Genomic DNA, 18,411 nt, shown 5'->3' on the forward strand with positions numbered 1-18,411 from the left:
TCCAAAACACGTAAAAACTCCAAAACACGTACAAAAAACTCAGAAGCACATAAAAACTCAAAACACGTACAAAAGACAACAGAAGTGCTGGGCGCAGTGTTGAGCTTTTGTTACCTAGTGGCTACACAAGCCAGCAAGTACCAACGACCGGAATTTTGGTGTGTGGTAGTAACAGGTAAATGAACTTTTTTTAAAATTATTTGAATATATATGAGTGCCTGTGTATAAATACACAAACAATACACACATGCTTTCAATTGTGTAATTTAAGTGATCTAGTAGCTCTGCTTTGGAAGTTCAGTTCATGCTAGAAATGTGTTTTGGAGTTTGTACGTGTTTTGTCTCTAGGGGCCACCGCATATATTTATATATAAACATATACAAATAAAACCACTTTTTTTTACGTTAGTAATTCCTTTTGTGCATAATTTTATATTATTGTTAATAATAAATTAATTAAAGCAACAAAATAACCTGAAGAGCCGGTTGGGAGCCGAAAGAGCCGGCTCTTTTTAGTGAGCCGAACCGAAAGAGCCGGTTCTCTAAAAAGAGCCGGAAATCCCATCACTACTGCTGCGGCTACACATGCTTGCACATGCAGGCAGTAGTGATGGGATTTCCGGCTCTTTTTAGAGAGCCGGCTCTTTCGGTTCGGCTCACTAAAAAGAGCCGGCTCTTTCGGCTCCCAACCGGCTCTTCAGGTTGTTTTGTTGCTTTAATTAATTTATTATTAACAATAATATAAAATTATGCACAAAAGGAATTACTAACGTAAAAAAAAGTGGTTTTATTTGTATATGTTTATATATAAATATATGTGGTGGCCCCTAGAGACAAAACACGTACAAACTCCAAAACACATTTCTAGCATGAACTGAACTTCCAAAGCAGAGCTACTAGATCACTTAAATTACACAATTGAAAGCATGTGTGTATTGTTTGTGTATTTATACACAGGCACTCATATATATTCAAATAATTTTAAAAAAAAGTTCATTTACCTGTTACTACCACACACCAAATCCGGTCGTTGGTACTTGCTGACTTGTGTAGCCACTAGGTAACAAAAGCTCAACACTGCACCCAGCATCCTGGAGCACTTCTGTTGTCTTTTGTACGTGTTTTGGAGTTTTTACGTGTTTTGGAGTTTGTACGTGTTTTGGAGTTTGTACGTGCTTCAGAGTTCGTACGTGATTTGAAGTTTGTATGTGCTTTGTCTGTAGGGGCCACTGTAAATATACTTTTATTTTTTCACTCCACATAAAATGTAATAAATAAATCATATAATACAAAAATCAACTATTCACATTTCAACTTTTAACTATTTAAATTTTCAGCTTTTTCCTTTTACAAATTTAAAGTGAAAACAACACAAAACACTGCAAACCACAACACAATTAAATATAAATTATAATATGAAAACAAAAAGAAGATGCATATTCTCTGTCATATGGGCCTGCATGAATAAACTTTCTGAATCCTTTATCATCTGCAACCGAAAATAGTTGTGGATGATTACTATACCTTTCTAATGTGACGTTGTTGTCCCTGGCTCTCTTTCTCTCTCTCTCTCCCTCTGGCTCTGTTCCTGTGCTACTGAGTGTAACTACCGCCCCTCCCCCCTCTGCCCAGCATAAAGCACAAGGCTCAGGTGCGAAGTGAAGCAGAAAAAAGGTGCGAGAGAGAGGGTGAGAGAAAGAAAAAAAAACAAAAAAAAAAAACCCACGTGACGGCTCGCGATAAGGAGCCGGCTCACGTCGTTCACGTCAAAGAGCCGGCTCTAAGAGCCATTTCGTTCGCGAACGACCCATCACTAGCAGGCAGGCCTGACGCAACAAAGTCTAATTTACACGAGTCTAAGTTTCACCAGGAATGTTAATGAGCATTGTTTTCCTCCAAACGCCTGTGTTATCACAGCTTTTATATAACCTGCTCCTCTATCTACACGTAAGTAGAAAGGCTTATCATAGTCAGGCAGTGCTAAAACTGTATCTGTCTGTAATGCCTATTTTTAAATAACTGAATGCTTCTTCTTTTTTTTCTTCTCTATAGATGCAACATTACATTTTCACTTGAGGCATTTTTAGATAATTTCTAGTTTTCCAAAGAATTCACACATCTTACATATTTCAAACTTTGAAGTTAGGGTTTTGTTTTGTTTATATATATATATTTTTTTAAACTTTTTAAACTTTGCATTGCTCACAGTTCATAGCTCACAGCTCTAAAACTAGGCATTTGTAAATCATATGCATAATCACTATGTGTCACTGTGATCCACAAGTATGGTCACAAATTTGTTTCCAAACCAACAAAATAAAATAATCAAACAAAACCGAAAACATACATGAGTCAGGACACAAAAAGAAAAATGCTGCTACTGAAACAGAGCGGAAGTGTGAGGGAAAACTGAGCCCACTGACAGCTGCATGTGTCAACCTTTAATTGCATGCAGCCTCTGTTCTAAAAAACAAATAAATAAAAAATATAAGAAATGTGTAACATGCTCATCAAATTAGCGGTGTCCACATATTTAATCCAGCTTCTCAATCCTGTAGGTTTAGCTATTATCTACAGGGTTTGGCTTATTAGTTGTTATTATAGATGTGCTCTATATCTCAGTAATATTTTATCTAGGATAAATGACAGGTTTTCAAACAGGTTAAGTGCCTCTATGCACCTAATTGGTTTAGATATTTCCTTTATTTTCTTCATCTCATATGTCATTATACTGAGTTTGAGCAAACCTTAAGCTTGATGCAGACTACTTCATAACAATCGTCCATCTCACGTCATAACTGACTAGGATACTTCTTGTTATTATTATTATATCATTATTAATATTATCATCTTTTTCTTTCTATATAATAACAATAGTATATTACAATATTTTATTAGTGTATATCACTATACTACTACTGAGCCAATTTAATAGTTAGAATCATCTTACTCAGCAAACAGATAATTTATAATTCATCCAATCTGTACAAATTTGCTCTTTCCTACTTTTTAGACTGGTCTTCTGTTTGCCTCATCTCAGATCCAACCTTCGGTCACATTCATTCTCTCTGTTGCATGTCGAACCAAATAATTTATTATTATATATTTTATATTTTATTTTGTATCCATCAAGGGCTTCGGGTGATCTGCAGTTTCACCCTTTCCCAAGCTGGAGACATTGGCTGAACAATGACACAGCCTTAATGTACCTTATGCATCTCTCTATTTTATTTAAAAGGTTTTCATGTGAATTATTTCCTTTTATTTATTTTATACATTCTGGGCATGGTCGTCATGCCAACTATGTTTCATTGTTAATATAAGTTTACAGGTTGTTATCCTTCCTATTATTAGTTTCAATACGTTAAAAATAAGTTCTAATGCAGTTTTGTCTTTGTTTATTTTATTTTTGTACTTCTTATATTTATATCTATTCGTTGCGGTCTGTTTCCAACCTTTTTAAACTACTTTGATCTCTAGTTTTCACTTACTAAGGGTTTTGTCAGTCTGTAGTGTGACCTGATGCTGATTTTACTATTAAAGTATCTTCTGAGACTTGTACTTCCTGTGGTTTTCTGTTCAAAACGGTTTTACATACTCCTGTATTACGTAACATCTGCACTGGTTTGCCATTGACATATACTGTCAGTGTAGGTTTGCCTTTTACTTCAGACACTAATTGATAGACATTAAATACTTCTGTGTCACTTTTGTCATTTTCATTTGGCTTTTTCTCATTTAGTCATTCATTTGAATATTGCCGTTTGTCTATTTTATGTCTGCAATCTCTGGTGAAATGCCCTTCCTTGCCACAATTCCAGCACGTACTATTTCTTTCTTCAGTTCTTTTGCGTGAGTCTGTCTGTCCTAGATATCTCTGGCCCTTTCCTCTAAAGTCCTCCTGTCTGTTACCTTCTAAATCCTCCAAAAATGCGATAAACTCTGTTTCTGGATCTAATGTGAAAGTACCTGTCCTTGCAGTTTTTATTTTTTTATTTTTTTATATATTACACAGAGCGCGTGCTCGGCATATTGCAATGCGTCGGCTAGTGGTCATTCATTGTGACCTAGTGTTTTCCAACGTGGGATTTCACTGCGGGTAGCAGGCCATTCAGGAATGCATTTTTTAGCTGCTGTTGGTAAGGACCGTCGGGACCTTCATTACAATCCATTCCTGAATGTTGCCTAAAAACCGGACGCAGGTGATCTAAAAAATCGGACGCCGTTTCATTTTCTTTTTGTTTCACTTCACCAATTTTGCCTATCTTTTTGTGACCACGGTCGGAACACGAATATATTTGGGTTATTATCACGTTGTGCCTCTGCATAAGGACCAGGCTGAGGTCTAAACGGATCAGATGATAGTTTAAGGGGGGTCGCAGCAACGGGAGTGGGGGTCGGCCGTGCAGCAGCAGGAGTGGGGGTTGGCTACCTCTGCCTTTTTCATTTTTCTTTTCTTGTTTCTTTTTTTATTCTCACATCGTCTATCTGCCTCTCGCTTCCATACTTGGAAATATATAATTCCTTTTGTTTTTTTTAAACCTTTTGTTTCTCCTACTTGTTTCAGTGATAATGCAGATGGGCTACATTTTCCTTCCCAGGTGAAACATTTGATCTTTTTAGGATTTCTCCATCTTTGCACACTAATTTGTCTGGCGCCTGGAAATTTTTTTTCTAAATACTGTTCGTCAACAGTAAACTTAGTGGGCTGATTACCCATTAAAACAAAACTGCAGAGCTTTCTCTGGTATTAGACTTAAGAGTGGTTACTGACTACGCCCTTCTACTCCACCCTATTTAGTGGAGCGGTGTCAGTTTTATGAGGCGGAACTCAACCGTTCTCTTTTGTCACCAGTACTTCAGCCACTGACAGGAAATAAAATGACAATAACAATGAGAGTGATTCAGCAGCGTATTGTGCTGTCCAAGTCAATTCACTCTCAACACACAGAAAACACAAAAATTTACACAGACATTTTACACAGTCGCGCAGACCTTTTCGGCAGGTCAGTCCTACAAAATTCTTCTTTTTACACGTGGACCCTTTCAGCGGGTCAGTCTTTAAAACTTTTATTTTGAAAATCCTTTCGGGGGATTAGTCCTTAAGCTTTTATTTTGAAAATCCTTTCGGCGGATTAGTCCTCTTATTTTTACACGTGGATCCTTTCAGCTGGTCAGTCTTTTAAAACTTTTATTTTGAAAAACCTTTCGGCGGCTTACTCCCATTTTTACAGATCCGTGCAGTGGATTAGACTAATTACATCCTTTCGGATAAGACCTAGGTTCATTTTACGCGAGTGTAAGTGAGTGGTTTCTTTACCTTCCCAAGACTCTGGCTATGTTGAAAGTCAGCCACTGGATCCCAGCGTCGCGGATCACTCGATTAAAACACTGGCCAGAACCCGAATTTAACGTCTCTGGACTTTCACTCCTAATAGGCTGTCGACAGGTTTTTCAGTGTAGTCTCCACGACGCCAGGACACAGCGGCCGATGCTTCCTCTCCGGCTCGGAGGACCAAGAAAATGCGAAGAGAAAATTATTTAGAAGGTAATGGAACTCAGACTCAAGATATCTTTTACATGTGCACACATGGACGATCCCCCCTCATCGCCCGATCCATCCTGCAGCAACGTGTGCAGGACAGATGTGACAGAGAGGAAAGACCGCCCAGGGCATCCAAAATGTCCTTTAGTTATACTTAAAGCAAGTTTTCACAGCAGTAGGAGTGGCATGTATGGAACTGATAATTTTCCTTAAAAGGAGAAACTGTTCGCTTGTCAGCTGAAACAGGAGATAACTTGGTATGTATAGAAATGCAGACATTCCCATAAAAGGAAAGAGAGAGAGAGAGAACGCCAGCTTGTCTGTAAGAATAAGAGGAAGTGTCGTATGTCACCGCATTCCTCTACACATATGGCTTCAATCTCTCTTCCTGTGTTGGCTCCAATTCACAACCTCTTCTTCCTTTAAATGAAGCTACAACTAAGCAAAATTAAAAATCTTTCATCAGATATGATACAAACCACTGCAGTGCAGTACCTGTAATACCTACAGCATGTTCTAATCGCTCTAATAGAATATTTTGATATGAATGGAAGGTTGAAGATTGGCCTATAATTAGCTAAGGCCACTGGGTCTAGAGATGGTTTTTAAGTAACGCTTTACCTACTGTCAGCTTGAAGGCCTGTGGTACATAGCAAATTATTAGAGATAGGTTTATCTCAGCTGCCTCCCTATTCCCGCTCTACCACACCCACCCACACACGCAGGGCTTGGGGTGCAGGTATGTCACCAGGGCCGCCTGTGCCTCAATTTTATTCTGCAACCTAGACATCCACATTACTCACACTCTCACATAACACATACATATAGGGCCTTGGGGGTGGGCACGTTTTACAGCACCCAGAGAATGGTCGGTGTACTCCAACCCACCTCTGGCGCTGGTGCCCTACCCTAAATTTTAAATGCATTTAGACACTAAGGGTTTTCGGTAGGAGCCGTGCTGCTCTCTGAGAGGAAGCTAGTACCATGCTCTCCTGAGTTTTAAATGCACTTTAGAACAGCACACAGCAACACTACATATGAGCGGGCGTAGGGAGGTTTGAGGTCTTCACTCACCCCGGTTCTGTTAGCCGTCAGGGCTGGGGGGCTGGGAGGAGGTGCTGGCCGTCAGACTGGGGTCTGGGATGCGGGGCCTCCCTGCTACTGCAGATAAGGAGGTGGTCTGCTTGCCTCCACCCCAGAGAGGAGGGTTACATCTCCTGGGTTTAGGTGCAGCTTGCCCCTCTGAGGGCGGGGGTACCTGGACCTGGGATATAGAGTATTCTTGGGGAGTGCGACTGTCTGTGCAGTGTCTATTTATGTCTGTCTACACGTCGGGTGAGTGCCGAGTATTTGGTTGTGCATATGGGGTGGGAATGCACGTCTGTGTCCGCGTGTGCCTGTTCGTCTGTGTCTATATGTCAGGTTGGGTCTTAGACTCAACCTCTCTGGGTACATCTCAGGCCCTCTAAAGTACAGAGGCCTATCTCCCCTCACCACACTCCCTGCCGGTGGTTGATGCCCTCAGACGTTGGTGTGTTGGTGGTCCTTGTCGTCTGGGGCTGGGCGCTCATGTACCGGCTCACTCCTGGTGGCCGATTGGCGGGGCCGGGCGCCTGTGGCCCGGCTGGGCTCCTTCCGGGGGATGGGATGCCCTCAGGCCTCTGGCCTCTGGGCCTGAAGCTCGGTCCTCTCTGGCACAGCTGGCTGCCGGCAGAGCCCGCGGGCATGCCACTGCAACCCCCTCTGGCCTCTGCTCCGTAGCTGCTGGGTGACCTCTCGTTTGGGGCTCTACTCAGCTCTTCCCAGGAGGGTGGCACGGGTCCCCCCCCTTTGGTGGTCCTCCTCGGGTTCTTGTACTCTGGGGCCTCTGGATCTCCTCCATACCTGCTTCATACCCTGGTGGACGGGGCTATGGCCCCCCACACTCCCTAGCAGATCGTTACATGGAGAAACCTTTGGAATACAAGCGTGCTGATCCCCACAGGTGTGCACACAGGTGTACACACGGGTGTTCACAGACACGGACTACACTTTTCTTGGCTGCTGCCTCAAAGCACATTGTGCGCTGTCTATCTTGCGTACTGCACAATATCATTTAATATCTACTGTTATGTACTGCTAGCTAGTGTTAAGAAATCAGTTTTACCCCGGTTCTTTTATTCCTCGAGCTTCCAGAGATGGCACCGGACTCAGTAGTCATTTCACAAAACCTTTATTCATCTTTACTCATCTTTTACTCATCTTCATTTATCTTTACTCTTCTTCATTTATCCTCATTTAAGCATGCACTTCTAGAAGGGAAGACGAGGCCGGTGTCCCTCTCCAAATCTTCACTCCTTTGTCTGTGAAACACAAGACATTGTCTACACATTGTCTACACTAGTTTATTGTGATGGTGCTGTTTTTATATTATGTTGCTCTTTGTTTGCTTTCTCTTGTTTTTTTTCTCCATACAGGTGATCCAGGTGTTTTGTTTGTTTTTCTTTCTTTCTTCCCCCCCTTTCTCATCGTCTCTTCTCCCCTTTGGTTTTCTTTCTCTCCCTCTCTTTCTTTCATTCTTTCCCCCTGTCCTATCCCACAGTCATGTCTGTCCCGTTTGTAGCAACCGAAAATAAAATAAATTCATAATTATAATAAAGGTCAATCAAATGGACCAATATGGCAAGGCCATGATGATCCACTTGGTAAAATAAATCCGCTTGGCATCTTTCTTGGCCTTAAGACAACAATTCTGATGGCTAAAGATCCAAACGGGACACACACACAAAAAAAAAAAAAAAGAGATAGGTTGTGATTTGAAGCATGAATTAATGTCAGGACGTCTTTGAGCAGTTTTGTATGAATGGGGTAGTGAGTCCAGCTGTGATTGTTGATTTTCTATTGAATGGACTTTTTCAAATCCAGCTGTAGGCCTGTGTTTGTGAGCTCATTAACAGCTGTTTGTTTAGAGAGACGTGGTCCTCACAGGACAGCCACTACAAACATATGATTTTATAGAATATGATGCATTACTGCAGATTCAACACAATAGAAAGGATTTGAAATGAGCTCAGCCTTAAACATGTGCAGCAGTAATATTGATCCACAGACACTGATGGGAACATTTTTCTGCACAATAAGTACTTTGACTTTTCATACTTTATGTACAATTTGCCAGTACTGCAGTTTAGTGTGTAGTGAGGTGTTTTCATGGTGTTTTCTTGGTGCTTTTACTAAAGGAAGGCTTCTATCAAATTCTTCCAAATGTTGTCAAACTGAGCTGTGTGATGAAGTGAGTGTGACAGAAACACTCAGACTGTGTTTCTCTGCTTCATCAAGTCAAATCTGGTCCTCAGAGACTGAATAAAGTCCTGTCCCACTAACAGCAGCTCCAACAGTCTGTTCACTGCTTTCTTCCTGTCAGTCTTCATCTTTCTGCTGCGTCTCCTCTTCACACTGACCACTTTCTATCTAACAGTGAGCTCCCAGTGAAGCAGCAGCATTCAGCCTGTTAGAGTCAACACAAATGTCTCCATCCAAGCTCATGTTGTGCTTTGTTGTCCTCTCAGTCCCCCAGGTGGAGGTGGATTCAGGGGTGGAGTCTGTGCAGCTGCCCTTCAACACCACACTTCACCTGCCTGAAGATGCCAAAGTGGAGTGGATGGACAATACCATATATGAGAGGAAGGTCCACGTGCATGAGAACGGCTCTGACCAGCCTCACAAACAGCACCAGGTTTACAGAGACCGAACGAAGATGAATGAAGACCTGCTGAAAACTGGAGACCTCAGTCTGACCCTGAAACACCCCACAGATGGAGACAACTGGACCTACACCTGCACCGTCTACAGCAGGGAGGGAAACATCCTGCTGAAGAGAATAGTGGAGCTGAAAGTCAGAGGTCAGTGCTGTAGATACAGGTCAAAGGTCAGAGGTCATGTAGGAGTTTATTCTCTAAAAGCTTTTAGTTTGAATCTATTTTCAGTTCATTCAAATAAAATAAATTCTTTGATGTTTTGATCTAAAAGCCAAAAATGTCAGGCGGAGCAACTGTGTGTTTAAATGAACTAAGAAGACCATTAAAATGATCCTAACTTCAAAATAAAAGCCTCTGGCATGATGTGAGATTGGATCAAATCAATAGTTTTGTTAGTTTAGTCCAAATCAATGTAAATGTATAAATATCAATAGTTTTAAAGCTGCTGAGATCATTCAAACACTTTGATCCAGTCATTTGGATGTTGTCACATGTCAGGGTGGAGCAGCCATAAATACGAGGCTTTTATTGTGAAAATGCTGAGTGTGATGATCCAGAGGAGCCCATGGGGTGTTTGTGGCTGGATGCAAAGGTTTGTAGCTCTCCTTGTAAAGAGAAACAGCTTGAAGCTACAGAGGAGCGTCTGCAGAAGAAGACAGGGGAAAGAGGAAGAAGCTGAGGCTGCTGGAGAAAAGACAGGAAAAGGAAATCAGCTTCATTTGTTGGAGGCCGTTTGTTCATCACACTGAAATATTCCCACTTTATAGGCCAATCTCCAACCTTCCTTTCATATCAAACATCCTTGAAAGAGTAGTTGTCAAACAGCTAACAGATCATCTGCAGAGGAATGGTTTATTTGAAGAGTTTCAGTCAGGTTTCAGAGCTCAGCACAGCACAGAAACAGCTTTAGTGAAGGTTACAAATGATCTTCTTATGGCCTCTGACAGTGGACTCATCACTGTGCTTGTCCTGCTAGACCTCAGTGCAGCATTCGATACTGTTGACCATAATATCCTATTAGAGCGATTAGAACATGCTGTAGGTATTACAGGTACTGCACTGCAGTGGTTTGTATCATATCTATCTAATAGACTCCAATTTGTGCATGTAAATGGAGAGTCCTCTTCACACACTGAGGTTAATTGTGGAGTTCCACAGGGTTCAGTGCTAGGACCAATTCTGTTTACATTATACAAGCTTCCCTTAGGCAGCATCATTAGAAGACATAGCATAAATTTTCACTGCTATGCTGATGACACCCAGCTCTATCTGTCCATGAATCCAGATAACACACACTAATTAGTTAAACTGCAGGAATGTCTTAAAGACATAAAGACCTGGATGGCCACTAACTTTCTGCTTCTTAATTCAGATCAATCTGAGGTTATTGTACTCGGCCCTGAAAAGCCTAGAAATATGGTATCTAACCAGATTCTTACCCTGGATGGCATTACCTTGGCCTCCAGTAACGCTGTGAGGAACCTTGGAGTCATTTTTGACCAGGACATGTCCTTCAACGCACATATTAAACAAATATGTAAGACTGCTTTCTTCCATTTGCACAACATCTCTAAAATTAGAAATATCCTGTCTCAGAGTGACGCTGAAAAACTAGTTCATGCATTTATTACTTCCAGGCTGGACGACTGTAATTCATTATTATCAGGATGTCCAAAAAACTTGCTGAAAAGCCTTCAGCTGATCCAAAATGCTGCAGCAAGAGTCCTGACAGGGACTAGAAAGAGAGAGCATATTTCTCCTGTTTTGGCTTCCCTTCATTGGCTTCCTGTTAAATCCAGAATTGAATTCAAAATCCTGCTCCTCACATACAGGGTCTTAAATAATCAGGCCCCATCTTATCTTAATGACCTTGTAGTACCATATCACCCTATTAGAGCACTTCGCTCTCGCTCTGCAGGCCTACTTGTTGTTCCTAGAGTATTTAAAAGTAGAATGGGAGGGAGAGCCTTCAGTTTTCAGGCCCCTCTTCTGTGGAACCAGCTTCCAGTTTGGATTCGGGAGACAGACACTATCTCTACTTTTAAGATTAGGCTTCAAACTTTCCTTTTTGCTAAAGCATATAGTTAGGGCTGGACCAGGTGACCCTGAATCCTCCCTTAGTTATGCTGCAATAGATGTAGGCTGCCGGGGATTCCCATGATGCATTGAGTTTTTCCTTTCCAGTCACCTTTCTCACTCACTATGTATTAATAGACCTCTCTGCATTGAATCATATCTGTTATTAACCTCTGTCTCTCTTCCACAGCATGTCTTTATCCTGTCTTCATTCTCTCACCCCAACCGGTCGCAGCAGATGGCCGCCCCTCCCTGAGCCTGGTTCTGCCGGAGGTTTCTTCCTGTTAAAAGGGAGTTTTTCCTTCCCACTGTTGCCAAAGTGCTTGCTCATAGGGGGTCATATGATTGTTGGGTTTTTCTCTGTATCTATGAAGCGCCTTGAGGCGACTTTTGTTGTGATTTGGCGCTATATAAATAAAATTTAATTGAATTGAATCGAATTGAACTGCTTCCTCTGCTGACAGGAAGTGACATCATCCCACCTGAGGCTTTGATTCAAACAATAAAAGAGCTAAACTGCTGAGTAGAGAAAAGATGGGTTTACTAAAACAGAGGATCAGATGTCAGGTCAGGTAATGTCTTCATTTAATCCAGTAACAAACCAAAGGTTCCAGGTTTGAGCTTCTTGAAGTCCTGTTATTAAGTCTGTTCATCATTTTCATTCATTTGATAACTTCTACCAATAACAACCAATTATTTTCAAGCTGAGAGATTTAGTGTGAAAACCAGAAGCAGGAAATGATGCTGTGCAGTATATTTGTGGAAAACAATGATGAGGCTAAAGTCAAGATCACACACACGTAAAAATAAACACAACATTTGTGTGTAAACACAGCAGGTGGAACATTTATTTGATGCTTTAGCTGCTACTTGTGATACTAAATGTTTGCAGTCGTGCTTCATGGTTACTGAACGTAAAACAACACAAATCCTGCTGATTGTTGGTTTGTGTGTTATTTGTGTTGTGTTCAGGTGACTATAGAAAGACTAATGACACAAATATTATGGATGGACACGTTTCCTGGGCTGCTTCAGGTTTTCCATACAAACACTTGATGTTTGGTAGTTCCAGGTCCAACATGGTGCATGGATATATCCAGCGTCCCTCTTCTGCACGTTTGCTGTTCATCAGTCTCAGCCTTCCTCTCTGTCTTTGTCCTGTAGACTCCTCAGCCTGAGCTGTCCCTGTCACCCACTCATTTCCATCCTTTCTATTCTGCTCACTTGTTCAAATCTTCTACTCTGCCACCTCCAGGTCGCCTCCTGTCGTTGTGTCATGTCTCCATCATCACAGCCTCACTAGGCTGTAAAGCTTCATGTTGACTGTAGCTGCTGTCCTCCTGTCACAGATCACAGCTGATACATGTGTGCACCCACTCCATCCTGCTATACTGTCACTTCACCTCTTTGGGACTTTGCTGCTTTGTATGGAGGACTTCATGTCTTTAAACTGATCCACCATCACCACCTCCACTCCTTCATCTTCACTGTCGTGTCTCCAGCTTCTTCACACACACTCTGCTCTTCAGAGCATACCTCCACCTGTCCAGGCTCTCTTCCACCCACCTGCTTCCTGCTCTCACTACAGATCACAATGTCCTCAGCAAACAGAGCTGCTGAGACTCCTGCCTGAGCTCATCTGCCAGCCTGTCCATCAGCACTGCTAACAAGAAGGGCTCAGAGTGGATTTCTGATGTAATCCCAGCCCCAGCAGGAACCCATCTTTCCCTGCTGCTGCAAACCTTCCCACTGTCTCTCTGTCCTCATACATGTACTGCACCAACCATTGTTTGCATGCACACAGAAACAGTGCAGCTCCTCCTGACCTTCTCTGCACATCTGAAGTGCTTGTTCTTGTCATGAAGCTGCTGCTCACACGTCACTCTTCCAGCTTCTCAACACACTCTTTCCATGTCAGCACATTTCCACCTCTATCTGTCATCACACTAACCTGCTGTAATCCTTTCAGCTGGAGCTTCTTTGTAGACACGTCCCTACATTGCAGCCTGATTACAATGCAGACAGTCGGCTACAGTGTGGCTGGATTTCCTTTCTTAGCGTGCTTTGCTGTAAAATACCAGGATGTTAGGCTAAGGCTGAGTCGCTCCATAATATGAGCCGCGGCCCGGAAAGTTCAAAGATGGAATATTGTTTGTTGTTCTGAGATTTGCCATGAAATAACCCAGCACTTAAAATGACTGAGCTGTACTTAAATGTACTGACAGTGTAATTATTTTATTCTTTCTGTACAAACCTACTTGTTACACAAACTTACAGGTAACTACAGGCTGCTTGAGCCTTATTTGCAGGTGGTGTTATAAAGTGTTACTGAAACAGCTGCTGACCAAAGTGATGCACATTTAAATGAGTCAAAGTCCTGAAATAATTCAACAGATTAAAACAAACATAAGATGAGAAACCATGAGTGAAACAAACAGCATGGTGGTGCTGATCATTGTTGCCTCACAGCAACAAGTTCCTGAGGTCATTTCCACCACCTGAGTGGGGCCTTTCCCCCCACACTCCTCTCTGTGTGCTGTGAGTGTCTCTGTGTTAGCTGGGATAAGGAGAAGAGGAAGAGGATGGAGGGTGTTGAAGGTCTCTAATGTTGCGTGGGTCTTTGTTCCACAGTTTAGGAGCAGCTGCAAAGCCCTGATCTCCTCTGTGTTTGAACCTGATCTGGAGACAGTGAGAACTAATAACTGAGGGCAAAATAAGGACACTGAGACTAAAAGCAGTCTACAGGGTTATGTTACAAACACCAAAGCATGAAGCACTGGTGCAGCTGACTCACACAGACTCTCCTCCACACTTTCCTCAGTTATAAAGTGCTTTACAAACACCAACATTATGACTAACAGCTGGATTTTCCTCTTTCAGTGCAGCGAACTAACAACGAGCCAAGTGACATCAGTCAGTGAGAGTTTCACTGTTGCAGCAGCTCTGTTCACTCACACTTATTAATATTAATGCTCATTACAAATGTTACAGCAGCTGATGCACAAATCTTTGTCTGTGTTAATAAAGTTGGATCAGTTCAAACAGTTTGTTGCTCTGCTTGAAAGCAGCAGTTTTTCTAATGCACCACCTTCATGTTTCCTTCATATTTGAATCCCCCTGTAGATGCTGACAGGTAACCATGTCACACAGAGCTCAAGCCTTTGAATCCAGCTGTGACTGTTGATTTTCTATTGAATGGACTTTTTCAAATCCAGCTGTAGGCCTGTGTTTGTGAGCTCATTAACAGCTGTTTGTTTAGAGAGACGTGGTCCTCACAGGACAGCCACTACAAACATATGATTTTATAGAATATGATGCATTACTGCAGATTCAACACAATAGAAAGGATTTGAAATGAGCTCAGCCTTAAACATGTGCAGCAGTAATATTGATCCACAGACACTGATGGGAACATTTTTCTGCACAATAAGTACTTTGACTTTTCATACTTTATGTACAATTTGCCAGTACTGCAGTTTAGTGTGTAGTGAGGTGTTTTCATGGTGTTTTCTTGGTGCTTTTACTAAAGGAAGGCTTCTATCAAATTCTTCCAAATGTTGTCAAACTGAGCTGTGTGATGAAGTGAGTGTGACAGAAACACTCAGACTGTGTTTCTCTGCTTCATCAAGTCAAATCTGGTCCTCAGAGACTGAATAAAGTCCTGTCCCACTAACAGCAGCTCCAACAGTCTGTTCACTGCTTTCTTCCTGTCAGTCTTCATCTTTCTGCTGCGTCTCCTCTTCACACTGACCACTTTCTATCTAACAGTGAGCTCCCAGTGAAGCAGCAGCATTCAGCCTGTTAGAGTCAACACAAATGTCTCCATCCAAGCTCATGTTGTGCTTTGTTGTCCTCTCAGTCCCCCAGGTGGAGGTGGATTCAGGGGTGGAGTCTGTGCAGCTGCCCTTCAACACCACACTTCACCTGCCTGAAGACGCTAAAGTGGAGTGGATGGACAATTACACGATCCTCAGACCACACAACAGGAAGGTCCATGTGTATGAGAACGGCTTTGACCAGCATGAAGAACAGCTCCAGGTTTACAGAGACCGAACGAAGATGAATGAAGACCTGCTGAAAACTGGAGACCTCAGTCTGACCCTGAAATACCCCACAGACTGGGACACCAGGAGCTACACCTGCACCATCTACAGCAGGGAGGGAAACATCCTGCTGAAGAGAAAAGTGAAGCTGAAAGTCAGAGGTCAGTGCTGTAGACACAGGTCAAAGGTCAGAGGTCATGTAGGAGTTTATTCTCTAAAAGCTTTTAGTTTGAATCTATTTTCAGTTCATTCAAATAAAATAAATTCTTTGATGTTTTGATCTAAAAGCCAAAAATGTGGAGGCGGAGCAACTGTGTGTTTAAATGAACTAAGAAGACCATTAAAATGATCCTAACTTCAAAATAAAAGCCTCTGGCATGATGTGAGTTTGGATCAAATCAATAGTTTTGTTAGTTTAGTCCAAATCAATGTAAATGTATAAATATCAATAGTTTTAAAGCTGCTGGGATCATTCAAACACTTTGATCCAGTCATTTGGATGTTGTCACATGTCAGGGTGGAGCAGCCATAAATACGAGGCTTTTATTGTGAAAATGCTGAGTGTGATGATCCAGAGGAGCCCATGGGGTGTTTGTGGCTGGATGCAAAGGTTTGTAGCTCTCCTTGTAAAGAGAAACAGCTTGAAGCTACAGAGGAGCGTCTGCAGAAGAAGACAGGGGAAAGAGGAAGAAGCTGAGGCCGCTGGAGAAAAGACAGGAAAAGGAAATCAGCTTCATTTGTTGGAGGCCGTTTGTTCATCACACTGAAATATTCCCACTTTAGAGACAGGAAACAAAGTGAAGTGTGGATTGATGTTTGTCTCCATGATTTGGGCCCTGGAGTCATTTCTTCATCTCCCACTTTAAGACATATTAATGTCAGCCTCACACGTCCCACAGTGGACACATTTCTATTTCTAGATGATATTTGGAGGATGGTCATGTGTTTCTCTGCTGTCACAGCTCTTTGTGATATTTGAGCGCAGCTGTAATGTTTGTGTGGTTAAAGCCACCAGACTCCACTGACAAAAACTCTCATTTTAGCCGGAGAACACGGGGCTGCTGTGGGACTTTGTGTTTGCAAAGGTTTCTATTGGAGGCATGTTTGCCTTTATTATATAGGTGCAGAGAGTAGACAGGAAAGTGGGGAGAGAGTGAGGGACACACAGGCACCTGTAGTAAGCCCCGCCTTCAGCCCACCTGCTCAGCCAGGTGAGCTATAGCGCTGCTTTAACATGTTGGTGTGATTGAGAGTGAATGAAAGTGAGTGATGGAGGCAGCAGGAAACTAACAGGCTGTTTGTTCTGAGAGGTCACATGACTGTTGTTCTCAGCAGAGTCTGATGATTTGATGAGACCATGAGAGCGGCTTCAGTTCCTCATCAGAAAGAGTCTGACAGAAGCTCCTCCCTCTGTACCCCAGTAGACTTCTATTAGACTGCTCCAGATTCCTGAGAGTTCACACAGAAAACTTTACAAACAGCCAAAGAAAAACTATTGAAAAGCTTCAAGATCACAAAGAGCTCTTTCACAGCACATATGAGCCATTAAGAAGTGCACATTTGTGTTTCCCACAGTCCATCATCCAATAATATCAAAGGACAAACTGTGAGGTAAAAAGCCTTCAGCTCTTTTTGAAGGAAGCAAAAAGACTTTGGTCCTGAGAGATGGTTCAAAACACAACTCAGACCTACCAAAGTATTATTTGTGCCAAACACATGAAGCCTTCAACTTTGTATGTGTCCAGTCAGTGTGGCAATAGAAGTCACTGTGAGGATTTTCAATGTGCTGTCAAAGAGCATCCAAACAATCAGGTGAGGATGAAGAGAATTAGTGTGGATGGACAGAAAATCCATATCCAGTGTGATTTAGGAGCAGCTCATATATAATGAGTGAAATGAAAGAAGAGCACAGACAGGAAGAACATGAGTGAGCAGACATTTTGGAGCTGCTGATCCACACAGGGCTGGATGGAAGGAGTGGGAGTCCATGATGGCTCAAAGTCTCTGATCTAACTGTTCCTGAGCCTCTCCCCCTGCCTCCTCTTTGGATCTTCTCCTCCTCTTCTTCCTTATCTGCCTCCTCCACCACTGCTCTCTCCTCCCTCATCTCCTCCTCAGCTGAACTGAAGTCAGGGCTGTAACATGAGGAAACGTGCAGAAATGACTGAGTCAGCATGTTGTTGAAGTGAGTTGAGTGATGGTGAGCAGATTAGATGTGCGAGCCTCCCTGTAGAGAAAAGCAGATCTTCTCCAGAGTTTCCCACCTCATGTTTTCCTGTGTCACAGCTGATTGTCACATCCTGGCTGTCACTAAATGAGTGGTCCAAAGGTGGAAGGAGGAGCACAGTTAGATTGTTCACCTCCTAACCTGTGAAATCAATCAGCTGAATGAAAAACACTGTGATCCTATGAGCTGCTATCAGGGCTGCTCCATTCTCAGGATTCTCATCTGGATGACTGAAGCAGATTATTGATGAAGTCAGCAAACAGCTTTCAAAATGGCTCTTTTTCCAGGGGAACTCCCTGAAATGTAAATCTCATTGGAATGAAGAAGAAGTCCAAAGGCGTGGTTAGGCCCAGACTTGTGGCTGTTTTCAATGTAAAGCCCATGTTGCAGGCAGCTGCTGCTCCTTACTGGCCCACAGCCTCCACTGATGGATGTGTCAGCTCACTTGTACTGTAGCCACGGGGAGAGCGATGGTGAAGCTGACAACCAGAGGTGTAGCGCTATTTGTTGAAGTAGCCCAGCTGTGCCATGGAAGCACAAGTTTCCAGAGATGATTGGACTGTGAGCAGAAATGATCCATGTTGGACTGAATTGAAGAACAGATCATAAAGTCCTCTGTGTGCCCAGCCCGTCTGTCTGAGCATCTTCATCAGTGTGCAGCTGATCTACAGCTAATGTGCTGATTGATGAGCAGCCTGTTCATGGTGATGATGAGAAACAGATTGGATTCAAAGCACAAATGAGTGAAAAAGGAGCAGCAGCCATGATAGAGCGAGTCCTCTG

At 42.5% G+C, this 18,411-nt stretch overlaps 1 protein-coding gene across 1 annotated transcript in view; it reads left to right on the forward strand.

Annotated features, from left to right (window-relative positions):
* LOC147333744 (butyrophilin-like protein 2) overlaps positions 1–18,411 on the forward strand; it is a 189,197-nt gene that overhangs the window by 85,856 nt on the left and 84,930 nt on the right. The window contains exons 9-10 of the mRNA XM_086268364.1: positions 9,094–9,426; positions 15,218–15,562. Coding sequence (XP_086124490.1) covers positions 9,094–9,426; positions 15,218–15,562 — 678 coding nt within the window. The remainder of the gene's footprint in view (positions 1–9,093; positions 9,427–15,217; positions 15,563–18,411) is intronic.

This window comes from Aulonocara sp. 'chitande type north' Nkhata Bay, linkage group LG3 (genome assembly GCF_057382095.1).
Source record: "Aulonocara sp. 'chitande type north' Nkhata Bay isolate Kocher_YH1m ecotype deep benthic linkage group LG3, A_spYH_male_GT1.1, whole genome shotgun sequence".
NCBI lineage: Eukaryota > Metazoa > Chordata > Actinopteri > Cichliformes > Cichlidae > Aulonocara > Aulonocara sp. 'chitande type north' Nkhata Bay.